The sequence below is a fragment of the Anguilla anguilla genome, chromosome 1, assembly GCF_013347855.1.
Source record: "Anguilla anguilla isolate fAngAng1 chromosome 1, fAngAng1.pri, whole genome shotgun sequence".
Lineage (NCBI taxonomy): Eukaryota > Metazoa > Chordata > Actinopteri > Anguilliformes > Anguillidae > Anguilla > Anguilla anguilla.
The window spans coordinates 58,776,277-58,803,899 of record NC_049201.1 but is presented as its reverse complement, the minus strand read 5'-3'; the positions used below and the strand labels follow the sequence as shown (position 1 = coordinate 58,803,899).

At 42.1% G+C, this 27,623-nt stretch overlaps 1 protein-coding gene across 1 annotated transcript; it reads right to left on the bottom strand.

Annotated features, from left to right (window-relative positions):
• Window positions 1–27,527, bottom strand: trim71 (tripartite motif containing 71, E3 ubiquitin protein ligase). The gene is made up of 4 exons (XM_035414188.1): window positions 26,821–27,527; window positions 11,019–11,186; window positions 7,461–7,595; window positions 1–6,503 (listed from the first exon to the last, which is right to left on the bottom strand). The coding sequence occupies exons 1-4, from the start codon at window positions 27,502–27,504 to the stop codon at window positions 5,052–5,054; spliced, it is 2,439 nt and encodes an 812-aa protein (XP_035270079.1). The 5' UTR covers window positions 27,505–27,527; the 3' UTR covers window positions 1–5,051.
• Between the last annotated feature and the right edge of the window lie 96 nt (window positions 27,528–27,623).

Below are 27,623 nucleotides of genomic sequence, written 5' to 3'. Positions count from 1 at the left end.
TCCGAGAAATACAACTTTATTTATGTGTAAACAAAGGACATAAAAAACTGCATAGAAAATGTTTAAAGTCCACAAAGACAGCAGGAGATGGTTGCAGACAACCAACATACATTATTCTCCTTCACCTGATTCAGAGTGAATCTGAGACCTTTGCTTCCAGTCAGCCCTGAGAGGAAGCTGGGAGGGGACTTGGGGGGACTGGACTGTGCCCTCTGAGAACACTTCCAGCACCCCCCTCTCTTAAAAATATCTAACCTCCCAGCCTGGGTGCAGACCTCCTGGGAGGCAAGGACACAGTCAGCTAAACACAGGCGGTCACAGGACAGCCTCTCTGTGGACTGTCATGAGGATACATTCAGTGGATTTCTGTTTACCTGAAACACACCACCAACAGCCAAGAGGTCAGAGGTGCATTCTGGGAAATGTTTTTCCAGATTACTAGGGGCTAGGAAGGGGCGGTACCAAATAGCTACCAGACTTAAAGCCTACCTTTAAGGATAATACAGTGTAATAAAGTAGATTTATCAAATCTCGAGTCTTTAAACATTTTAAACTCCCCCTTCATAGCAGGTTTGCCTGCATCTATCTTTGGATGGACGGTCAGGAGGACTGTTTTTGTCACAGCAATCAAAAAGCTTCCTACCCAGATCATCTGCTCTTGGCTGTCTAGTGGTATGACAAAAAAAGAGAACATTTAATCCAGGTTCAAAAACAATACAGCTGTTAGTTCCATGGCTGTCACAATCTTTTGTATATTCATAAATTGAACAGAGGTAATCTGGAGAAAGTGAGACTGAACACAATTTTACAAAACAATTCTCTTTTGTTTCATCAAGAGGTATATATGGACAAAGAAATAACAGAAGAATTACTATGTTACTACAGGACACAAACATTTAACTGATTGAGCTTCAAATCAAAGCTCTGGAAAGCTACCTGAGTTTTTCTTTTTTTTATTTATATAGATTTTTAATATGATACAATCATTAAAAAGGGTCTAAGACCATGCAAGTATGAGCTGGTATACTTTACTCATCTTTTTATCCATAAGGAAAAAGAACAAGGGGGTGGGTATTAAACCCATATGACAGGAAAGAAAATAATCAGAATAACACACAGCTCTGCTGGCCAAGTCACCTGTACACAGCTTCTAAATTACATATTCAGAGTGATACTCAGCTTGACCGATGTACTCAAAAGCCATTATAGTGGCATTGGGCTTTATTAAGACAAAGCTGGCTGTTCTAAGGTCTAATGATGAGTCATCTCTTAATACAGAATTTTACATTATCTGCTCAAGTCAAGGAGAGAAAGCAGCAAATTTCTAAATCATTTTGGTTTTCTCTTCGACTAGTTAACATTATGAGATCAGATCAACACTATACACTCCCAAATAATGTCACTATGACAGCTACACATTCAACACTGATAAGACACCAAGCAGCTACAACTTCCTAAATGCCCTTAAGTAATGGTGGTCAGTTTAATTTAAAGAAGTGTTTTAAGGGTAGTACACTGATTAAGCATGTGCTTAAAAAGGTCAGGCTTATCTTAAGACTAAAAAGATTCTTGCAAGTGTAGCCATGCATGCTGCACTGCATCAGTGTTGAGTTAAAGCCGCCTGCATCCAGCTGCAGCAGTGTTAAGGCACATGCTAAATGCAGCCTGGGCCATGTAAAGCCATCTATCAAGGGAGAAGACACTAATATTCAAAGCCACGCACAACATACTTTTTTTACAGCCATATTTTTCTACAAATGCTGTTAATTGAGATACTTTTTTTTTTTTTACCTCTCATAGAGTGAAGACCTAATGATCTCAAATTTCACAAGATGAAAGCAGAGCTAACATGTATGTGAATACTGAAACAAGAAGGATCATGCCAGTCAGGATTAAAGGTTCTAAACACTGACCCTGGAGAGCCACAGGGTCTGGTGGTTTTTCTTTTCCTCTTAAAATCAGCAACCAATTCAGGCCCAGTAAGCCAGCTGAACTGAATTAACTGTAGTAACCTGCTTTAATGGATACCTTGAATGTTATGTAATAAGCAAGACCAGCAGACCCAGCACTCCACCAGGACCAGGGTTCAGAACCCTTGTTTCAGATAGTCTGTTTGAATCAGTGGGCTTCTGTGTTCTGTATTGCTTCATCACAATTCCACAATGTGCTACTTACTTGGTAAATAGGTGTCAAACATCCTTTACTTGATTCAAAAGTCTCCTGACTGAACTTCAAAAGTATTTTACTGTTCTCATTGCATCAATGCCAGATCCACATTTATACATTCATTCCAATGAGATGCCATTGTGCTTAAGATGAAGTAGGATCAGTGAAGCAGAAAAAGATGCTGAGATACTTTACTGTTTGATGAGACTTCGATCTAGCCTAATAGGAGGACACCAAGATGGTGCTCAAAGCCATATAGTAATCATCAACCAATCCTCTCATAACTATGTCACTTCTCCAACTCAGTCACATAACCTGATCTCAGAAACTCTGACCATCCAGCCCTCACCATTTCCACTATGATGAGAACTGCACTGAAAAACCCTTACTCATTATCCTCCTTCCACAATAAAAGGCACAACAATGAGCACAAACGTCTGAACCCACCCCCTGTAGTAATTTGAAGGGCAGTTCCTCCAATTACACTTAAGTGTTTGCATGCCAATAAGTCACTGCGCTCCATGCAGCATGCCTGGTGTGGCCAGGTGAGTATGACCTGCTTTCCTGCTACTCGCCAATGTAGGTATTTCCACATACAGAGTTCAGACATGAAGAATGTCAGATCCTGCATAGCTGGTTTCAGATTAAACAAATCCAGGCCTTCCAACATTTCTGGACCATAACTGTTCGAAACCTGTGTGACAGGCCAAAGAAGGACAGCCAAGTCAGCTAAAACACTTCAAGAAAATGCCTTGTCCGAAGACGGGCTTTCAGTAAATTAGGATTTAATGCTAAATTATAAAGGGGAAAACTCTTCCTTCTTTCCACTCCACAAAAACTTTAGTTAGCTCAAACATAAGAAATCTTAATCCAGGGTCTTAAAGCGCTGTGGTGCAGAAGCAGCCAGTGAAATTGTAATCATTTAGTGCTGTCATTGTTTAACATGACATAAAACCACCTGAAATAAACCATTTACAGTGCACAACCTGAACCCTTCTGGAAATGAAAAACAAACAGAAAATATATTTAACATAACAAAGATAATGACTTAAATTCCTGCTTGCTTACTTAAATCAACAGCAAACACAAACCTAAATGAGCCAGACAGGACAAAATTTCTGACTAAAGAGAAAAAGGCACACAGATCAATGCAGGGCCGAGAAATTCTTGCAAAATCCATGTGAGTGCCATGTTTCTTACTTTTATTTTATGCTATGATTCTTATTTTAACTGGACTAACCATATCCAAATTCCAACTGACTAAAAATAAATTTATGTCCCGTTTCAAAAGTATACTTCTACTTTCATACTTCTAATGATTAAGACATGAACAAACAATTCATGTCTCTGCTCAACTGATCAAAAGTACTTCTCTGGTGGGAGTCGGGGGGCACGACCAAATAGTCAACAATTATTTTAAAAAGACAAAAGTTAAAAAGTTGATCAGCCAGCCTTAAGAAGTAGTTTGTGCTGCTATTCTAACTTTGGTATTTTCCTTGAGCCAGACTACCATTATAGGCCTGGTCTTTCTAGACTTTAAAGGAAATCAATAAATATAAATGTACTCCACAGTGCTACAAGGTTTGGATTAAATCCAAAAATCTCCCACAGCCCATTACATGTGTAAGCCTGCTGGCTGTTCTTTCGGCAGTCTTGAGAACTACATGTTGGCAAATGCACCCTTGTGCTCTAGATACTGGTTCATTCAGGCAACCTGAGGAAATCTTCATACAACAATAATCCTCCTCACCAAATAAAACATTTTTGGCAAGTTTCCAGAAAGACAGTTAAAAGAAACATCTGTTTCTTTATGAAAGTCATTCATTCTCTCTAGTAAGGTGCGCTGCAAACAGAGAGAAGGCGCATTCTTTGGGGTTTACACTATTTGTACTACTTTATCAAGGACATTGGTAATGCCAATCATATTCTTTAAAGGCTTGTCTTTATATGAGGGTCATACTCAAGATAAATGATAAGATTAAAACACTGTACTTAACAAAATGGTTTTTTTAAAGCTGTGTGAAGACCGTTAACCGGAGTTAACCGTTTATACTGCCTGTTAATTAATCGTCTTATTTCTACTGCAATACTGTATTAGTACCAGTACCAGTAGTAAAGTATGACGTGGGTTGAACAGAGCTGCAGTTTCCAGTAAATAACATTTGTATACAAATGTCTGAGTTATGTCAAGTTATAAAGTAAATGGAGACCTATTTATAATAAAATATCAATGAACAACACGCACCAAAATAGTAGATTAATCAAAATTTCTACACTCATTCTGTCCTAAACATGTGGCCTTGTGTCTGAACATTGTCAGCAATATAGAGGTTTTTAAATTGCTTCATGTGCACAGTAACAATGTAGAAAAGTTGTGCGAGCTGTGCAAATATAAACCAAACCATTTTCTTTTTTCTCTTAAATAAAAAAGAACTGAGGTAGACATTTTACTTTCTTCTTTATAAAATTTTTTACGGACTAAATCTTTGCACAACAAACACAAAGTACATTCAAATGAGTTAGATGAGGTAGATGCAGAGAATAAACTCTTTCAAGAATGCAAAAAAATTCCCTGAGACGATTCAGCAAAAAAGATTTTAAGGTACACATGGACATTGAGAGTTTTTTGTCTAGCAGGTTACTGATGGATACACAGAACTATATTTGATCACACACAGCCTGTGAAAATCCAGAAATATGATGAGTTAGAGGGATCAACGCGAGAAAAGAATGACCAAAAATGATTCTCTCAAACTTTGGACACTCTCACCAGAAGCAATGGCTGATTTTTCCAATGTGTACCTTAAAATCCCTTTTTCCTGTTGTAATGCTTTCTCCCCTACTTCAGATTTATTTTTCCAAACAAAAAGAGTGGTGTTGTGGGTTCAGAACACAAGGATTCGGTTGTTGCCAAAGTCGACGGCGATGATCATTCCGTCCGGAGTAATGGCGATCCCCGACGGACGGTCCATCTGCCCAAATCCGTTTCCCTGGGTCCCAAACTTGCATAAAAAGTTGCCATTGGGCTCAAACACCTGAATGCGGTGGTTTCGGGAGTCGGCGACGATGATGCGGTCCTCCTGATCCACGACGACCCCCTGCGGACGAAGAAACTGCCCATTCCCTGTGCCCTCCGAACCCAGGAAGCGGGCAGACTGACAGTCCGGGCGGATTACCAACAGCCGGTGGTTATTGAAGTCCGTCACCACTAGGTGGCCCTCCTGATTGAAGGCCACACCCCTGGGGGAGTCAAAATGCTTCCAGAGTGCCCCCTCGAATCCATACTTGTTCAGGAACGTGCCGTCTGGGCCAAAGAGCTGGACGCGGTGGTTGCGGGTGTCCGAGACCAGGATCTTGCCGTCCGAGTTGACGGCCACATCCCAGGGGTAGTTAAACTGCCCGTTCTTGGAACCCTTTTCTCCGAACTTCATCAGGAACTGGCCCTCGAAGGTGAACACCTGTATGCGATGATTGTCCTTGTCGGCCACAATGATCCTCCTCTGAGAGTCGCAGGCCACGCCTGCAGGCCGGTCGAACTGGCCGGGGCGAGACCCCAGGGTGCCAAACTTGTGGTGGAAAGTTCCGCAGGGCTTGAAGATCTGAACGCGGTTGTTGCTGCGATCTGCCACCACCACGTAGCCCTCCCGATCCACACAGATACCCCAGGGTCGGCACAGCTGGCCATCCCCATCACCCTCCCCACTGAAGGAGGCCACGGGCAGCCCAATGGCCCCATAGCTGCGGCCTGACTTCACCAGCACTTTGAAGGGGCTGCCCTCGATGTGCTGGCTGCAGAGGAGCACGGAGACCAGGTGCTCTCCCTCCATTTTGGGCAGGTAGCTCACGCCGTACGAGCCGTTCTGGTGATCCGTCACATCGGCGACAGACAGGGTCCCGTCTGGGCTCATCACCACGGCCGAGACCCCATCCCCACCCGACAGCCGGAGCTCCCCGTCGTGGTCGTAGCCCACCACGGTGAAGGAGGCCACCTTGCCCTGCAGCGCCCTCTTCAGGCCTTCGCCAGTAGCCTTGGTGATGGGAGCAAAGGCTCCGCTGCTGATGAGGCCCATGGAGTTGATGCCGATGAGGAGGGCCTGGTCCGGGGGGGTGAACATGATGCGGTCATCCTCCTGGGGCTGCAGAAGCCCCCGCAGGGCCTTCAGGTCCTGGATCTGGGTGAGCATGCGCTCGCGGGCCAGCAGGATCTCCATGCCGTGGCCCTCCTCAAGAGCCTGCTGCACCGTGGTGATGGTGCTGTCCAGCTTGCTCAGGTTCAGGTGTAGCTTCTCCACCTGCAGGTACAGGGCCTTGGCCTTCACCTGCCGAATCTTTTCCACCTGATCAGGGAATGGGAGAGGCATCAATAAAGAACGGTCCGGAAAACATAAGCTTTTATCTGCACTACAGACACAAAGTCGACGACACCTGGTTAAGAAGCACATTAACTTACAGGAGAAACCTGGTCTGCCTGTTGGTTGCCAAATCAAGTGCTAATCAATCACAGTTCTGCTTGGGTTGAGGCACTTGACAGGAGTAGTTACAGGGTGGCATGTCAATAGTAAGCTGCCTGGGGCAGAGAGAGTCTCCCCACTGTGACACCAGTGGAATCACTGGACTCACTGTGTGGTTTCTGCAAGATGGAGGGTGACCATTTGTCCACTGCCATTTCCATCTGACCCTCATTAAGTACCACATGAAAGAAGGTATTGTTCAAATTCCAGTAACAGAAATATAACCTTAATTCAGGGCTTAACATAGGAGGGTCCACGTAAATGGATATACCAAAAAGATTATATTCCACTTACCAGGAACAGATTCTATACACAGGCGTGGAATTTTTTATTTAATGTTTATGTTTTATAATTTAATCCCTTTTCAAATAAAACAATCTGTGTTTAGAGTATGTCGCTAGACAGAAGACTTAAAAAAAAATAATAATTAAAAAAATATCCTTAAACAGACCATCCCTCTCCCCCTTTGCTAATAAAAAGAACCCTGCAGTGTGAACTGTGACAAAGACTTCCTTTGCTTAATTTTGTTATTAAATGCACTTATCTATTAGAGCCTGCACACACAGTCATTTCACAGACACCCCTGAAGTACCCTTATAAAAATAAATTGTACTGGAGCTAGACGGTGCACATCTATCTCTATGCTATGCCAAGAGAATAGATCCGCTGAAACTGACAGACACACAGGCACGTACACAGGAACAAAGGAACATAAAAAAGCGTTTCCTTGGGGGCAGGTATTAGTGTGACACACTCAGTATGCTCATTTAGTCCTGCACTCACCTTCCACAGCAGCTCACACTCGCGCTCCTCCAGGGCCTTCTTGTGTCGCAGCGTGAGGGCTTTCACCTCTGACTGCACCACCTTGGCTTTGATCTCCACCTGCTCAGCGATGGCCTGGGCCTTCTCGATGCTCAGCTGAAACAGCAGAGAGAAACGGTCTGTTCACAGGCAGCACAGCTGTCTGCATTATGTAATCCTCTGACACTATTGCCACAGTGGAAAAAGCTGGGATTGGCTAGAAATGCAACTTCCTTAAACTTTAAAAGCACTTATTTCAGGGGGCCCCCCAACAGATCTGTTCTTCCCTGTCAAGTAAGAAGCAGTAAAATTTCAGTTTCAAGTGAATCATCCTGTTGACATAAAACATGTATCAGAAAATCATTTTAACATTCACATAGAACCAGCAGCAGCTGTGTGACTAAGACGGTAACAGGCTGACATAGTCAAAGGGGGGAGGGGGCAAGGCCTCCGCTTGGTCTACCACACTGGCAGGCTGCAGATTCAGAGTCAGAGGTCACAGGAGATAATACTTGTGGCAGTGTGTGGAAATGTGCTCAGAGAGGAAGCGACTTTGACTTGTTTACATGCGTGGCTGTTTACCCTTAAAACGAGTGAGTTAGGGTATGTTACAGTGGTCGGTGGCACCGTCACTGGAGACACAATTGACAAGAATCCGCTGTGGTTTTAGAGTGCCAGACAGCCATACTAGCACCTTACTATCATTTCAAAACCTCACTGAAAATACATCATGATTAAATGACCAAAAGGCTGGGCAAAACCCAAGGAGTCAGAGGCCAGTTAAGTGGTCCATTATGGACATAGAAATGCATAAAACTATTTTACCCAAAGTTATAGTTACAGCTAACAGATACACACGTTTAGTGAAATGTGTATATGTCCACAGCACAAAGTCTATCTCCCCCTGGAACATGCCCTTCTCAGATAGTTGGAACAGATAATATTGTATCCAAGGAGAAAGGAGCTGAATTCCTGTAAATGAGATTTGGTGGGATGAAATGTGGTTTTTGCAGACTAGGTCTATTTATAATGGCGTTTTATGTTCAAAGCCCTCTACTTTGTTTAACTCCAGCGTATGCTTGCAAGTCCATAAGCACAAGGCTGATTAACCCTGTGGAATAACAGGATTACCTAGACACAGCATGAGTCTAAAACCGGTCACCCATGCAATGCAGTTCCGTACCCTGAAACATGAGCCCCCCCCCCCCCCCCATATATTAGACACAAACTCTTACTAAACTGAAACCCATAAAGATTTAACAAGTGGGTGGGTGTGCATACGAGTGTGGGGATGTGTCTTGGTGTGTGAATGCGCATGTGTGCGTGCATACGTGTGTGTGTGCTTGTGTGTGTGTGTTTGTGCGTGTTTGTGCGTGCATGCGTGTGTGTGTGTGCTTGTATTTGCATGTGTGTGTATGTGTGTGTGTGCATGCGTGCATGTGCATGTGTTTGTGCGTGGGGATGTGTCTGTGCGTTCGTGTGGCAGTGTGGTTGACTGGGGGTTGGGTGTGACGCATGAGAGGTGGACGTATTCCTACAATTCTTTTCAATCGACCCCCCTGCCAGCGCACAGCTGGCTTCCTCTTATCTCCTTGACAACAGGCTGATGTGAAGGCTATTCTCCAGGGCATTATCCCCCATGGCCCCTCCAGCCTCTCCCAGCCTCTGAAAGAGGGCGACAGAAACGTTTCCTCTGTCCTTCACTAATGACCCATCTCTGCCCATCACCCCCCACAATACAAACTGTCAGCTAGCCCAGCGGCCTCCCCCACCCTTCTTAATTTAACCCCCCCAGGAGAGGGAGGGGGTGGGGCCTGTGTGCCAACTGCCACCATCTCATCAGCTCCTTTCAAACCCCACAATTCAGATTTACAAAAGCTGCACACACAATAATGCCTCTGGCTTCTCTTTCTGCACTTTCCTCCTCATTTCTCCTTTTGAAGAGGGAGAAACAGAGGGGAAAGATCTGGAAACTTACACCACTATGGAGAGAATGCAGGTCTCCTTTCTGTCGTTTCTCTCTCACACAGCTACACCGATGTTGTGTACACATGAATATTCCAACCACACAAACACATAGAGAGACACACGCATACACAAGCACGCGTGCACACAGACACGCAGACACACAGACAGATAGACACACACACGCAGTCTCCCTTCATTCACACACACGCTACACTGCTCTGCTCCCTAACAGCCTGCTTGTTCAGCCCTTCCCCATCATATGTCTGCTTCACATTGTCGTTTCCTTTTTTTAGAATGATTATTTTTTGTTGCATCTATTTGGGCAGTAGAGTGACGTAGTGGTCATTACCAGCGGTCCTGTTCCCAGGTGAGCAGTTGTACCCTTCAGCAAAGCAATCAATCTGAACTCTGCCAGTAAACCTGCAGCTGTATAAATGCTTAGATCTCCAAATGCGTGCGCAGACACTGCTCAGTAAAATGTTCCATTTTGCAGCATCCAACACTAAATCAATTCTTCATAGAGTCCCCTGAAATGTGGACACAGTTATAAAGGGAGGAGCCAGAGTCTGGCAGACCCGCAGAAATGATTACCAGCTTACCAGCTCTAATAAGCATGAGCATTCGACAGATACACATGCAGTCCAGCAAAACGCTTCCATTGAAATATATTCTGAACAGGGATATTCTATATCATTAAGCACAGCGAAGTAACCAAGGGAATTTCCAGGCTTGCAAAACTGCGAAATACAGGTCGACGTACTGCAAGTAATCACATTTCTCTGAACTTATACAAACTGACTATAACTGGTATACTAGAATTAACAAGTGGTGGCGTCTTTTTCAAGCTTCAATTTTCTATTTCCTCTCATTCTCTGAGGAGCACCTTTGCCACTCCAATCAGCCAAAAAAAAAAAAAAAAAGATTCCCCACAGCAGACAAACTGAAATAGTCTTTCAGACACTGCATTCACAGAAACACTGTGAGGTAAACACGTGACGGCTGTAATGTGCTGATAACACAGAGAGCTGAGTCGTCCAGCTGCTTTTCAAGCCATATGCTCTATAGATGGGGTGTGCATTCTATTATCTTATAACAGTACATTGTACCTGGAAAATAACACACATGATGAGAAGGCTGCACTGAACACTCCACAGAACAAAGGGCCATTTACACGCAGCAGTCTCTCCTGAACGGTCTCGGCTCCCTAGCTTGATGTATGAGATGTGGGAACCAAATGAATTTATTGTGTAATAATTTCCTCTCAGTAAGTATGTGTCTTTGTCTGTGTGTGTATGTGTATTAGTATGTGGCAATATGTAGACCCGTTTTACGCATCTCTGTGTTCTTGCAAACGTGTGTGTGTGTGTGTGTGTGCGTGTGTACATGCATGTGAGCAGGTGTGTGTGTGTGTGTGTGTGCAAGAATGTAGGGATGCGCATGTTTGCACGTGTGTGCAGGTGTGTGTGTGTATGTGTGTGTGTGCATGTGCATGCATATGCGTGCATGTGTGTGTGTGTCCACGTGCATATATGTGTTTCTGTCTGTGTGTGTGTGTATGTGCAGCGGGCCCACCTGTATGGCCTGCCGGCCCTGCTGCGCGTCAGACAGCAGCTGGATGGTGATGGAGCGGGAGTCCTGCAGGGCGTCCTGGAGGTAGATGAAGCTGTGGCCCATGTGGTGCCCCACGCTGCACTCCCTGCAGATGGGCACGGAGCACGTGTCACAGAAGAAGCGGAACACCTGGGACAGGAAGGAGAGGAGGAAAACTGTAATCATTGCACACAGGTGCAGGCTGGTTCAGCCCCCTAAGCCAGTGGAACACATTACTGTATCTCTGAATCTCCTCCAGCACTTACTGAGTCCCATTCTGCAAAAACCACAAGCACACCGTGACTGAAACCTTATAGCTACTCAATTTTTATGTATTTGTACAGATGTGCTTATTTTTCCTATAGAGGCTAGCTGATATAGCTGACTGGATCCAGCATCAATGTTTATGTAAAATATAACAGAACACATATATACATTTGATATACATAGGAGGTAAGAACACATATAGTTTAACATGCAGACATGCAGGCTTGCACGTAGACACGCAAAATGAAGAAGAAAAACTTGGGAGAATTAAAATCCTTTTCAGGCAGGATATATTCCCACCCTCCAGGCCCTGCAGGAGTGAATCTGAAAGCCCAGCACCGCATTACAACTAGTTACCACTGGCCAAACGCCAAGGACAAAAGGCTTACACTGCAGAGATTTAAAGATATACATTTATCTTATAAGCATTCAAAGGCATTACTGCGACGGAGTCAGACGAACGACGGGTGTGGTGTGTTAACTATGTCAACATTTCCATAGTAACAGTCAAAACACTGAGCCAAATACTGCTTAGCCCCGGTGCATCCATCAATTTGTCTCTTCAAGAGTGCTATTCTATCAATTATATATGCTATTTTAAAATAAATCGATATTGTTTATTTTGTCATTGGACTGTCAGACAGTGATTAGTTGTCTTTGTTGTGACATGCTAATAGCAGCCACTGTGATGTATACTTATCTTCAAGCTGTCCAGTCTTCTTGCGCAAGACAATTTCTCAACAGTAGAAACAGATAGAACAACTTTTGGTCATTCAACAGACAGCTCAGTAAGAGAATGTACTGAAGCTAACATGGAGAGTGCTTTGCACTTAACTTTGAGTAGAGAATTTATGTCACTTTTTTAACTGTACACAATACAGCAGCTGGTTTTCTATGTATTCCAGCGAATGCTAATGTGTACACATGGGGGTGAAAACTGCAGTTCATTACAAATAGTTAAGGTCAAAGCAAACAGCACTTGTATCTCATGTTCCCACATAAATGTTTGATTTACTGTTATAATTATGGAAGAGGAGAGAAATTTGATCAGAATCAAAACTGTTCATATTCCCAGCAACCTCATATGCACCAATCTGCTTATTCAACCACTCTGAGTTCTCAAAACAACATTGCCATAGCTGCAATTTTGATCTTGGCATTCTCTCTCCATACCAGAATCATCCTCAGCAAATGTTTTCAGTCAGATCCATGGATTGGTCCAGATACACCAACACACCACTTATATAGCGAAAATAAGAAAGTGATATAACAGAAATATAACCAAACCGGTGATTGCATCCCAAGAACAAAGCTAGGCAACAACAGAGGAGGTGAAAACCACTACATTATAACTGAGTGTAATTTAAAGTACAAAAAAACTGGATGAACATTACTCCTTGGTGTGGAAATCTTTTATGACCACAATGAAGCAAGACTTTTTTCATATGATGCACCTCTAAAAGAGACCACCTCCCTGCAGAGATAAAGGCTCTTTGTTCTGCCAACCAGCATTGCATTTAATTTAAGTGTTCCACACATAAAGTGCTAGGATCTAAGAAAAGGAAGATGAAGCTGAATGGCTGAATGTCACTGGGTGAGTCAGGAAGTGACAGCCAATCAATGCAGTGGTGAACTAAAAGTTTTCATTGGCCTTAGGTAGGCCTCCATGACCAGCCAACCTCCAAAAGCTTAGACCTGCATCTTCCTTCCAACCAACTGTGAAGGATTACAGACAAAACCACCACACACGCACTTTTCATAAAAGGGTCTATGCTGGAAATAAATTAATCTTTTGAGTTTCTGACCTAAGTCGATTAAACCCTAGGGGATATGCTGTGTTCATTTTCCTTTCAGTCAAAATGTTTTTAAATAGAGCTGTTGGCTAAGGTCAGGTGAAAATGACCCACAGCTGAACCACATCTAGCCTCTCTTGTGCTAACCGCTACAACAGCAGTGGCAGCATAGCCAGAGGCCCTGAGGTATCTCAGAGGACTGGGGCTCCGGTCCCATTGTGTAACGCTCCCGTCCTCCTACAGTGGCATCAACGGTCTGACTTTATGCATGCTCCCGTCTCCTGTTGCTAAAAGGGATAGATTCCTGTTTCTGCTATTTCTTTCACATTGTTTTCAAGCATTTTTTAAAAATTGAACAGTTTCATTAGAATACAGCATGTTTCCATGCCGAACAGCTGAAATCTTTGCATCCTTTGGTACTTCAATAATGTAAACTATTTACACTGAATAGTTTTTAATCAAAATTGAAGTGCATCATATTTGAGTAAAACAAAGTCTATTTCTGATGGATTGAATCAGCACAAAACAGTAAAAAACATGACAACTTAAAACATAAATGTTTTTATCTTGATATATCAGCCTACTATCCATAAATCTGTATTTCATTAAATATTAATGCCTATATATTTAGCATCTTGCTAGGATGTAATGTCATACAATTCAGTACTATCAGGAACTAGAACAGAAGGGATTCCACAAAAAAATGAAATGATCCCTTTACTATCATTTACCACAGTCATGACAGATGATTAACAATGCTGTCATGGCAAATGATGTAACAGCAAAGGCTGGAATTTATAGTCATATATTCATAAAATCTTCCACCGAATGTGAAGCATTAAACTGAATGATAAACATGAATAAATTGACAACAAACCATATCTCCAATTCCCGTTTCTCATTGCAACTGCTAAGAGGGTACCTTATAAAGGCAATACCAAATGAATAGGAACTTAAATACTGCTTTGCTCTTGAGGCTCAGCCCCTTGCATTTGTGCAGAGAAGCATGGTGGGTCAACAGGTCTATATAGTGATTACATCACCCTGTCCAAACCTATCACTAGCAAACTGGGTCACCTTCCACAGACAGAACCATCTACACTTGACCTAACTGCAGCAGTGAGGCATGGCAGCCTAGAGAACAGGGTATTCTAGCCAGGGGTTGCAGGTCTGAATCGCCGGTGGGACACTTCTGTTGAGCAGTGCACTGAAAAGGGCACTTAAATTCAAATCCTCCTGTGTGAATGTGTAATATGTTCAATAAAAGCTTTGTAAATTGCCCTACATAAGACCAGGGCATGTTTGCAATAAACAATGCAACCAAGAAAATAAATTCAACACATTAGAAATGACAATAATACAAGGTGAATGACAATGCCCACTGCATCCTGACAGGGTTCATTATTTCCAATTGCGTAAACATCAACTTTCCAAATTCAAAATAAAAAGTAGAGTGCTTTCATTGAAGAAAAAACAACCACCACAGTACATGAACAGCTTGCGTGCATGTTTGTGCGACACACAGTTTCATGCACGTTTGCAGGAATGTGCACAAACCCCTTGTGATGGCTAGTTTCCCCTTTGACGGTGCAATTTTACAGTTTGCACTGTCACACCAATTTGATTCTTACAAGTAACACATTACATACACAAACATTTATAGCACACAAACCCCAATATCAAGCTGCATCTGAACTTGTGTTAGCCACAGTGTCGTGCAGTCCTGAAGCATGAAATGATCATGAAATAAAATTAAATTACCTGATTCCTTCTTAGAAACCATGTATTCTACAATTTTTCCATTACAACATCAGGGTTATTCCTACATCTGATGTTCCAACAAGTGGGTTGCAATAAAAGAATTTCACTGCTAGTCAGACAGTGACAGTACAATATCAGCCACCTCCATCTCCAATATTTCCTTTTCTTCTATAAACAGTTTCTTGCTTCCTGCCCTCTTTTTCCAGCACATGGAAAACACACACACAAAAAAAAAATGCTAATGCAAGTTTCACTAAAGCAATTTCTCTAATGCGCTGGTCACATCTCATAAAGGCTGTATTCATCATTGGTGTGGAAATGACTGAAATGGACCAGAACCAAATCATTTCAATCAGAGGAGTGAAATCACGAATTACAGTATGTTGAATACAACCATGACCCCTCCACATAACAGTCCTACCAAAGGCTAGATCAGATGCTAATTAGATCTGTGACCGTGCTCTGTAAGGAACAGCTGCACATATGCCTAGAGTCCCAATTTAACTCCAGTTACCCACTTTTAAAACAAGCATTCTCCAAGGACTTCTCACAGCTTTGAATAGTAGTAGGCTGTACAGAGGTCATGCCTGTGTTAAGGCTAAAGGGAGGGGGGGGGGGGGGGGGGTGAGAGGGCATCCTGTTGACAAAAAGCAGCCGCATCCCCCCCCCCCCCCAGATCTCCCCCCGCATCCCAGCCCCTGCTGCCACCCAGCTCTTCTGACTGGAGCCGATGTAAGAGGGAACACAGTGCCATTCACAGACCTAACAAAAACACTGCCTCACTGCCACAGCCTGGAAATGCTACATGAGATCTAAAATAGAACACTGTTCAAATGTACCTATCTGTTCACATTTTATCTGTTTCTTACAGGTGGCTTCATGATGGCAGAAACTGAGAAATAAATTCACTGAGTGAGGCAGGCAGAGTGAAGTTCAGATCGCATGAAAGAAGTGCCTGTTCTTCAGCATGGCTAGCAAAATAAAGGTTATTTCTGCTGACAGAAATGTTGCCTGCGTGAATCGTATGACAGTCTTACAATAAACTAAAGCCGCCAAGGTTCAATTCAATTCAATTTTAATTGTATAGCGCTTTTTACAGAAAACTGTCACAAAGACACTTTACAGGTCCTGAACATCTACACTTTCAAAACTTCTCAAAGACAGGGAGAGGAATGCAAGCTCAAAATGTTGGTCTCAGTGCATTAAAAATGAAGGAACTGTTTTTAACACTGGCCAGTGCTTAAGAGTAAAGTTGCCATGTGACATCAAGCTGACATGTGAAATGATTCACTTTATTGTTCGTTCATTTAATCTTTATTTATGGGGGGGCAAATCAAACGGCTTGCACTTTAATCAAGTCCATGTCACATAGATGTCCTCAGGTGTTTAAGTACAAAATGGATGAGGTAAATTATTCATGAAAGAGCTGGATTCACATACATCTTACTGTCATTACAACTGCTCTGCTCTTAGTAAATTATCACAAAAAACAACTAAAACTCCACTTTAATCTCTCCACTTTTGCACCATTGGCCAGGTAACACATATAGATCCTGAAGAGGAGAACCTGGAAGAGTAAAAACTCCTTCAGTATGAAAAGAAGGGACTTAACACAAAAATGGCTGCTTTTGTAAAATGGTAGAACATATATGAATGTAAATACCTTGAAATAAAAGCTGATTGTCTGTACTTTTGTCTCACATTCTTACATCTCAAATCTAACTGCTTTAAGTATATAGCAAAAATAACAAATTTCACTCTACTGTTCCCATACTTTTGGGGATACTGTACAATAAATCAGGATTTATTCCAATTTTCTTTTATTTAAAAATGTGACAGAGACAGGGTCTGAATGAAGTCTAAATGAAGGTTGGGGGTGACCCCCCTACGTGAGCATGCACGCACACACGCTCAGAAATGCATACGAATGCCATTAGCCATGTACTCACATACATACACAGGCACACGCATAGTTGGTACATTACAGGTCACTTAACAGGGCAAAAGTTTATCTACCGATAACAGCAATACTTGGACAAGGGAAAAACAGTGCACGGTAGGTACAAACTTTAAATAGACAGATGTTATCCTGGCCTCTCTCTGACCTCTCTAACCACCCCAGAGTCTGTCTGCCTGCCTGTCTCCTGTGAGGGTCTCCCCTGTCTGATTCAGTTGTGTGGTTTGTTTTGTCTGTTAAAGCTCCTGTCGTTGCCTGGCTTATCAAATGGTGCAGTTTCTACTGTATATGTTACATCTCCCTGTACCATCTGTCTAATCAAGCTGTGTGGTTTCTCATGTCTGGCATAGCTAGTTTCACTCACTGAGTCACCATGACTAGGCCATGTACTAGCTTTCTGTCCTGGTCCACCTACTGTGTCTCCTCTGAGAGGAACAGGGTGTCCCATTCCTCTGCATTTAAATTTAACTGCTCTTCCACAATCAGGTTTCCTACAAAAAAACGCCAAACAGTCCACTGTGCTTCACTCAAACGTTTTAAAGCTGACAGAAAGACCTGACACTCAGCACCCACTGCAACAGGCAGAGAATGAAAGTCACTGGGAGAGCTTTCCAAAGCAGGGTCCTTGTTCAGCCCTCTGTATATTTTAAAGAGTAGAGGGCAAGGACCAGCACAAAAGGGAACCCTAAAGAGAGGGTAGGGGGTAGTACTGCAAACACACTTCACAATATAGTTACAGTAGCTAGGTACACACAGCCAAACACATATGCTCACACATACAAGCTCACGTACAGATTCATAGGCACACATGCTCTCGCTCTCATTGTTGTTACTCAATATGTTTGAAACAGGAACAGGTATTTCATGTGCCTGTCAATGTCTTCATGTCAGCCATCATTAATTTCACATCATATATTATTATTTTATTAAATGCAGTGAGCTTTACTTCTTGCTGTATTGTGGACAAGTAACTCCAGAAATGGTATAGTTTCACACTCAAACACTTTATAGTTTCACACTAATATGGTGACCCACCAAAGTGGTTGCAGACACATAAATTCTTGTTATTAAGAATACAATACAGTAATATGTCATATGCCCATATTCTGACATGGGGAGGGGAGGTGTAGCTGTGTATTGTTTAAATGCATTTGGGACTTCTGAGTGACTAATTATGCTAAACACTGGGATTCAATGTAATGACACACTCAATGGTGTTGTACAGAATTCAAGTACTGACTTGCATTGCCACAAGGTCACATTGATCACATTTTGATAAATGTATATTCAAGTGTACATTTTGCCTTGAACAAAAAATTAAATATGCTATAATATTTGCATTATATATTAACTATTGTGGGATAACTACATTCAGAAAAGATCCATACTGAACATAAGATTTTGCTACAAAATTCCAGTGTTTTTGTACATTTCCTTCATCAATATTCCTTAATAGCCTACCTGAAAATCGAGGTCCAGATTAGTAGTTCCTGTCAAATTAACTTCTACATCTGTGGTGTCAGCATAGAAAGATATATAACACCACCATCAGCATACAACGCCATTTCACTATCAACGGCGATATAACAAATGGTAAATGACCTCTTGACTAAAAACTTAGTGTGTGTTTTCTGTTTTGTTTTCTGAATGTAGCAACTGAATTCCATAGATTTACATACCTTTTTAACCAATGGAACTATTATGGAATGAACATAGCGATGGAAATCTACTTTTTACGTCACAGAAAGTTAAAATCCTTTGTGAAAATTAAAAACAAAATAGTTTTAAAGAATCACAAAATATAATTTGAAAAGAAAATGTTGGCCGCATAAAGTCATTTGGAGCATTGCTTGTTAGCACAAGCCTTTTCTTCCAATAGAAGGAGTACGTAAATTTAATACCAAGTAGAACAAAAGAGCTAACAAGCTAATGACAACATTTATTACATGGACATCCATTCACTCCCATGTGCTGGTTCCATAGGTCAACAAATACCTCAGAGGTCCCAAGAATATTGGCCTTGGGCTTCCCAGTACTAAATACACATGCATAGGCACATGTACATGCGCATACGTGCACACACACGCACACACGCACACACATGCACACGAACACACATGCACACTGAATACAGCTGGCAGGACCGATCTTAAATCTCAAAAGCCAGTGTGAAGGGTGGGTCTAACAGCCAGGCCTCCTGATTGGTTGTTTTCAAGAAGCAAAACAGTATCAGCTGGGCCCCAGTGCAGCGTGGGGAAGGAATCGTGACTGAGCACGTGGTAGAACGAAAGGGTGAGCAAGGGGCGGGAAGGCACTGTTTGCATGTGCATGTGCAAATGCTTATGTGTGTGTGTGTGTGTGTGTGTGTGTGTCAGAAGTCAGGACCATACAAAATGTATCCAAGCACATATTACTATGTGCACAGCAGTGTTACAATACAAAGGCACCTCCCTTTCATGAGTCCTATTTTTTATTTGTTCTATTTTTTTTAAATAGTTCTATTTTTTTTTGTCCATTGCTACTCATGGCATTTGTGAGGCAAGCTTTTTTATTAAACAAATAAATGATTATATAATTTCCTAAGATTACTACAGGTAAAGAACACAGGAATCAACAACAAAGCACTGATTAAAAAACCATTCTGCACAATACTGAAGGAAACTAAAGACTGCAAAGCAATATCTGCACCACATATACAAAATACTTAAACAAAACATTTCAGTAGTCAATGGAAATCAAGAATAGTTACTCAGAGACAGAGCTCTGGAAGGGGTTAATGGACTTGATGAATTAACAAGATTACCTCAGCTGCTGACCAGACAGCTGGAACATTCCCCTATGTCTGTGAGTCAGACAGTTTAGTCAGCACCTTCGCCAGACTAGGTCTAAACCTCAAGCCCAGTACAGGGCCTCAGAAACACATTCCAGATGGACCACCACCTCCCTGTGCAACCGATACTCACTTTCCCACAGGAACTGCATGTTTCATATTTAGAACCCTTTTTCTTTGTAACATCAGTTTGATTCTTCATGCTGTCCTCAATTACACAATTAAACAGCCAGACAAACACTGCATTTTCAATTAGTGGCTAGAGTTCATGATTTAAAGGAGCAGAATTACCCACTCAAGAACATCAAAGGACTAACAATTTTGGCATAGTGTTACATCAATCTTGTCCTGTAATAAAAGCCAGTGAAATATACACCCAAGTATCAATGCAAGGCATTAAAACAGAGCTAATTCCACTCAAACACACGACAGAGGCCAAATAACTGTGGCCATGAAGCCATTCTAGCCTGTCCTATCAGTTCCTTTGATAAACTCTGCGCCTCCAGAGTAATTCTGCTCCCCCACCAGGTCAGCCTGTTTCGACGCCATTACAGACTGCATAAAGGCAGAGTGGTAACTGGGACCGCAGGACAAAACTCATCTGAGCGAAGGGCTGTGGGAAGTGGTGTCCCACAAGGATCAGTGTTGGGACCTCTGCTTTTCCATCTATACAAAAATCATCTGGACAGGGACAATAATAGCAAATGAGTTAATTATATAGATTAAATAAAACACTTTTACCCGCAAAATTAATCTAGAATTAATCTAATCTTAATTTTTTTAAATTAGGCAAATTTGAGACAAATGGCAACAGTAATAAAGCTAAAAAAATTTTTACATAAAAATCTAAATGTTCAATGAACTGGGGATAGTAGCTGATTAAAGTCTGTCAGGATCTAAGCATTGTCCTGTAGTTATAAAAAAGTCAAACAGGATGCTGGGATATAAAACATATATAAATAAAATAAAGTATTACAGAGGTTATGCTGATGTTGTACAAAGCCTGTCGTCAAACAACAAAGTATTCTGGGCGGTTCTGTAAGATAGATATAAACTAGTGAAAAAATACAAAAAATGTTAAATTGGTTCCTGGTATAAAATGTAAAAGTTACAAGGCAACATAAATTACAACCAGCTCTCTTCAGGTTTAGCACAAGGAGACTGGTGGGGGATCTGATTGAGGTTTTTAAATTCATAAAAGGCACTAGCAAAGTGACCTAAAACTATTTTTCTGGTTAAGTTCTATCAGTACACCAAGGGGGCATTAGTGGAAATGAAATTAGATTTATGCATTTATTTGTTTGTTTATACATACACAGCTTTGTCCGTATGAAGAACGGTTTGGCAGGTCACATAGTGGGAGCAGACATGGCAAGCCTTACATGAAGGCTTTACACTGCTAGCATAAGCGCAAGATGCCCATCCACCACAGAAGAGAAAATGAAGAGGTCTGCTTACTCAACAGACCCACTTATTATTACAATGCATGGATACATTAATCCAACTAATCTTCTCCACTGTCAGAACATCTACATGAATATCTGCAGATCCGGTGGCAATTCTAGACAACTACGATCATGAAATAGTTTACTTTAAATTTTTTGATATTTCATTGTTTTATGGTAAAATTCAGACTAGTCTTCTAAGGTAGCCACTAAGTCAACTAGACTAACAAAAAGAATATGCAGCTATAACATCTAAGACTAAACACCCTCATACACATAACACATAACACAACATAACAGCACTTAGTCATAACATATATTACCCAAACATGAACATTATACAAATTTTATAAAATACAAATAAACCAACAAATAGCACTATGATCCATAATAAATAAAAAAATCTAAAACAGTACCGACAGTACATTCATATAGAAATATACAATAACTGCAGACCTCAAATGGTGGGACGAGACAAAACTCAACATTGCACTGTGCAACAATTTTATGCTACTAAAACATTTTCTCACTTAAACAGCAAAAACAGCCTAGGCCTATATGTAAACACCTGATTTGCAATAACAATTGCCTATTGTGAGAACAAAAAAAGAGGCAGCACTCACTGAAAACAGCTGCTCACATGACAAAGCATATTGCAGTTATAAAATATAGAATTTTGGGTTTAGATTTCACATGACAAGCAAAAGAGCTGTGTCCAGGGGCATAAATGCTGCTTTTAACTCTTCCATTCCTACACATTATCACTGTGAAGATATCAAGCCACAAATATTTTTTTCAGAAGCAAATATCGTCACAGGTTCTCTAGTCCAGAAGATCAGGTTTTGGTTTGCTGTTGCAAATGCTCTTATCTAAAGTAAATTACCAGTCCATTACAACATGCACAATTATGATAATAACATGACTGAATCAATAGAACAAGAATATCTTTTTACAATAGCCCCCTTTTTTACAATAAAAAAAGACTAATTTTTCATCCATCCCGATAAAGGACAAATAGCCAGGGCTCCAGGTTCCGCAGATCAGAAACATGTCACGACATGACACAAAAGTGAGCGTGTGACCAGCCTACTGAGCTCAGAGCAGCCACTTATACTGTAGCTGAATGGCCAGTTGCCATTCTATTCACCTGCTTGTTTCTGAAATGTTTCGGCAACATATTACGTTACGGCATTTATTTAGCACACACCCGTTTCTAGGCCTCTTGCATAGCTTTCATCTTTCACACGCTAATCATTAATACAGGCAGATATTCACTAAAAGGTAAGGTTTCCGTACTGGTACTTACTCAACGGTACCACTGAAAAGAGCCACACCTGGGAATTTAGCCTGTGGGTCAAAAGCAGGGCTCCTAAGCCCCTGTCACATGCTTTTACCATTACACTTCATTGTTCTCTTCAGTAAGGTATATCAGAGTGCAGAACGGGATGTGAATAGTAAGTTATGCAAATGAATGAAGGAATAAATAGATACATAAATATGCACACTGGTGTAAGGCAGGCTAACTCTAGACTGTCTAGACTGACTGGAACTCCTTATGCACTTCCTCACACCCTTCCTAAAGGCTCAGATAGCCGTGACGGAGCTATGGAAATTTTATTTTGTCATTCACTCAAGTTGTGACCCATCAGAACGTGTGTAAAAAATATATAACTTGCTGTAGAGAATGGTAGTTTGCCTACACCGCACACCCCATCCATTCAACAAGGTTAAGTCTTAAATTGCAAAGAAACTGGCCACAAAATGTTTCCTCCATTTGTAAAAACAATTACAACCAAGCCTGTTAAAACACAGAAACTAGATGACATTTTTCTCAAACAGGAATATAAAGGGGATTGATAAAATACTGAGAGCATGACAGCCGGTCATTACAATGATTTGTGAAAAGGGTTTTGAGGTTGATGTTTATGTCGTTTGCCTGGCCCACAATGCTGCAGCTTGGGATTCGCTCTGGCCTGACCCAGTGACCTCTGACCTCCAGCCTGAGGGGAGAAAAGACAGCAGCCAGAGTTTCAGAGGTGGGGCTTTTCCCATGAAGCTTGCCCCCTCTGCAGGAGTTACCATGGAGATGGCACATTCTCACAATTCAATCCACAGCCAAACGCATCCACGGGATTAGCAGAGCCAATGCTAGGACCCTCTCCACCAGGGCACATAGACTCACTGTGATTTCTAAAGCGTCCACCATTACTGGCTAACTGCCATCCGATAAAGGAGCCATATCTTCAACATTAACTTAAAGATAACTTTAAAATAAATGACTTCACGCTTACACATCTTATATCTTACAACATTACCATTATGTAGTTTATTAGGATATGTGAAGAGATAACAGCAATAACACTCAGGCAGAGAGAGCGTGAACCTTGTTAATGTTTTCCAGTATTTTGCGTGAATACCATGCTCTTAATGAGAGCATTGCAGCAGACAGCAGGCATAAAACTCTAAACTACCATAAACATTAAACCTCTAGGCCACATCCTACTCAACTGTGCGGTTTCACTATAAACAGTTATGGCCGTTAACCTATTAAAGCTATCTGCAAACTACTGAAGTACCCAAAATAATTTAAAGGGAGTGAGTAAAAGCGAAGTCTGTTCTTACATAAGCCAGCTAATAAAAACTTTCACTGTATGTGGACAACATCAGAAGCAAGATGGAGCATGAGTGTGCTGTGAGAGAGAGCCACTTGATTTCCAGTATTCCCAGAAAATCAATTTCCAGCAGCTTTTCCACTGTGGTCTGGGGAAAGCTCTGTGAATCATGGCATTAAAAAAATGGGATTTAAAATGGACCTCACAAAAAAGGCACACTCCTGATTTAGATTCATTTTCGTAATTAAATGTTGCTTGTGGCAACAGTTCAAGTCCAGAAAATTGGCAATAAAAATCCATTCAATTAAATCATTCCAATGTCCTGTGGAGGGATTCTAGCAAGACCCCACAATTATTCATTTCATTCATGGGGCATTCACATGATTGTGCACTCATGAGCAAGCACACATGTGCACACACAGTTCAATGCCACACATTCTTTGATTTGTGAAAAACCATCAATTGCTCAGTTCAGATCCTTAAATGATGACTGCAGAAAAACAAAAACGAAGAATAAAAAGAAAAAAGGATTTGAACTCCAAAAACACAGGTACTGCCGTAAATATACCATATCCCCACAGAGAATGTCAGAGAAGGAATTCTTGAAAAAACAAACACCTTCTTAAACAAAAATTACTATTTACTTCATAAAACTACAAACAACCCAAGTAAAATCACATTATTTGAATTATGGGATTGGACACTGACGTGACTGGAACATTATCTTACCCCTCCTCTTAAATTCTCTGTGAAAACCACATGGTAAAATGCATTTTCAAGGACCTAGTATAAATGAAAGAATGAATACAGAAATTAATGACACTTCTGCAATTTGCGCTTGAAGTTCATTTGTAACCGTTTTAGTTATGCAACCACTTCCGTTATTTACTGAACAGGCACTCACTGGACCATTGGCTTGAGCTTAATTTTTTACATTTGAAAAGGATTTCTGTTCTTGTGGTCAGCACGTTCAGCTCTGACTGTAGGTACCCTCAAGTCGTCGTGCTCTGAGACTAAAAAGGGATGTGTTCATACCTTTATGTACCAGTAAAAGGTTAATAGGAAATACCTCATTAAAACCGTAATAAAAGGGGGGGGCACGAGCATTCAAAGGCTGCAGCAAGGGACTGAGTGGCATTTATGACGTTGAGTGTTAATCAGGTTTAATCGCTGCGCTTTTACGAGTGACCCATTGTGGAGACAGGAGGTTCTACCTGCAGTCAGAGATGCTCATTCAGGCCCATTAAGACTTCACCAGACTGACTCCAGCCCCCCGACCTCCTAACTGCCGACACTATTGTTTGACCTCTCACATTCAGGATTTCCTTCCCCTCTCCCACATGCTCCCCCCCCCCCACTGAGCAGGAATGTTCAGTCACTGAGCACTGCCATGCAGCAGAACTTCTCCCGCAGATGTCCTAGCTGAACAGGACAGCAAACGCCTGGACCGCGCAACCACACAGCTCCACCCTCCCCCTCCGCCGCCCCCTGACCACATTCCTCCTTTTACTGCCCTACTTTAAACACCCTCTCCAACTCCAGGAGACATTTTCTGCTCAATGAGAGGCATAAACAGTGAGACAGAACATTAACACTACAGGAGACTCATCAGCCACCCCCCCAACCTCCAATCAACTTTAACATGCATGCAAACACAAATGGAAATACAAGCACACACAGACATGCATGCATGCGTACACACACACATGCACACAGGACATGTATACGCACCTCCCCCATTCTACTGCTACATGCCCCCACCCCCCCTTCAACCCTGGGCCACTCCCAGATCACCACTGTCCCCCTGCACAACTTGCTGGACAAGAGCGGCAGCAACAGCTCTCCAAGAGTCTCCTTCCTTTGTAAGGACTTCCAGAATGTTCTATCTCATGCGCTCAGCCTCTGTTGCAGAGGAGTGGACAGAAGTTTAACAGAACCCATGCTCACCTTCTACTGCAGCTTTCATCTGTTCTTCCTCTCTGAACCAATGAGCATTTTGTGTCAGATGTTCTATAGCTTGAGGATAATGCAACAATAAAGTGATCCTGCTCTACTGGGATCAGCCAGCTTTAGCCGCAGCTTGTGCCAACTTCTAGCTCTACGTTGAAAACAGCTACTTTTTTAGTAGTTTCTCTTAGTAGAAGGCTTCAAATGCACCCTAGTAACATAGGAGTCAACTGGACATACCTGACTGCAATAGGTAACCTGGTTACTTTGTTCCCATGAGTACTTCCGCTTGTGAAGGCCTGGGGCCTTCTATGACTTTCCCATTCTTCTGATCCTAGCTACTGGAGGGGAAGTTGCTGCTAACATTTTACAGCAATCACGACATATTAGTCTGGTCATGCACATAGTGGACTATTATCACATGATCAGAATATACCCCCTGCATAGATTTGAAATAATTTATTGTGCTATAGGGAGATACAAGAGAGCTATAATCAGTGGAGCAGATCTGTCTAGCTCCAATCAGAGAGTGGTAAAGAGGAACCCTGGCTGAGAATCCTACCCAAAAACTTTTCAGCCTGTTTTATTGAATATGGAGAACCAGAATGTCTAAAGAAATCCCTTCACTGGAGAAAAAACCCAGAAGAAACAATCAACTGTTCAGAGCAAATTTTTAAGGGCTACATGAAAATTCTTAAAATTGGAGAAGGTATTCTGTTAACTCAAATGTCAGGTTTCCGATTTACAACTTCAATAGCTTCTTATATTAAAAACTACTTCTACATATAGCGAAATATAGTGTAACCTAGCTGTACAGTACATACCTCATGTATACCTGCAGAATTACAGTAGATCAGCACTGTATATCTGCAGTTTAAGGTAACAGGTTACTTTCTGATTAATATTTATTATGGCAAGGGCTCGGCCTATTTAACATTTAATACTTGTACTACAACAGAATATTACATGTGCAAAATGCAATGCAGTGTGTGTCCAAATATAATGCAACAGAACTCATGGATTTCCAGGCTTCTATGCAAATGTTTACTCTGAAATCACCAGGGCAATAGATCAAAGTCTTGGAAATTGCTGATCCTTGGGAAATGCTATTTTGCATTATGCGTATGCATGAGGGGTCACACTATCATCGTGGAGGGACAAAATGAACTCACCTCATTGTCGTGTTGCTGACAGTATCTTGTCCGGTCCGGGAAGACGGGAAGCAGCGAGTAGTTTGAGTGGTAGGACTGGGGTAGGGTCACTGGAGTGTTGGAGTTATTGGTTCGGCTGGTGAGATGCAAGCTCTCCAGCAACTGTTCGATGAAGTGGTCTTTGGTCAACCGGACTCGCTGGTGTGCACGCATGCAGTTATCACAGAGGTAGTCCTGGCAATCCAGGCAGTGTGAGGTAGCAGGGTTGCCCTCGTCGCACGAACTGCACTGAGGTTCCCCGAGGTGGTGAGGCCGAAGAAGGCCACCATGGGGGTGGCTGTGCCCCCTGCAATTGGTCTTATTCTGCTCCTCGGTGGAAACCACAACGTCCAGCAGATTGCTGAAGAGGAAATTCGACGATGGCAACGCGTCCACCCCGGACTCGGAGATGGAGACTTTTTGGTCACAAGTTGGGCACCGAAGTTTCAAGGGGTCGCCAGGACTGCGTTGCCCTTCTAGGCACTGCCTACAGAAGGCGTGGAGACAGGGTAGAACATGGAGCCTTCTGTAAGATGAGGTAGAGCAGCTTGAGGTATGAGACGAAGATGATGAGGTAGATGAGTTGGACGATATTGGAGCAGAGGAGCCGCACAATTCCTTACAAAGAGGGCACGTCTGAAGATCGGAGTCAGGAAACGAAGCCATTTGCGATTGAGTGCAGGATTACTTAAAGCACACGTTGCACCTTTTTTTTTGGTTAAAATGCTTTCTTTTTGGTTAAATGTAGCAAAACACTGCACTGAGTCATGAGATGTCGAACCATC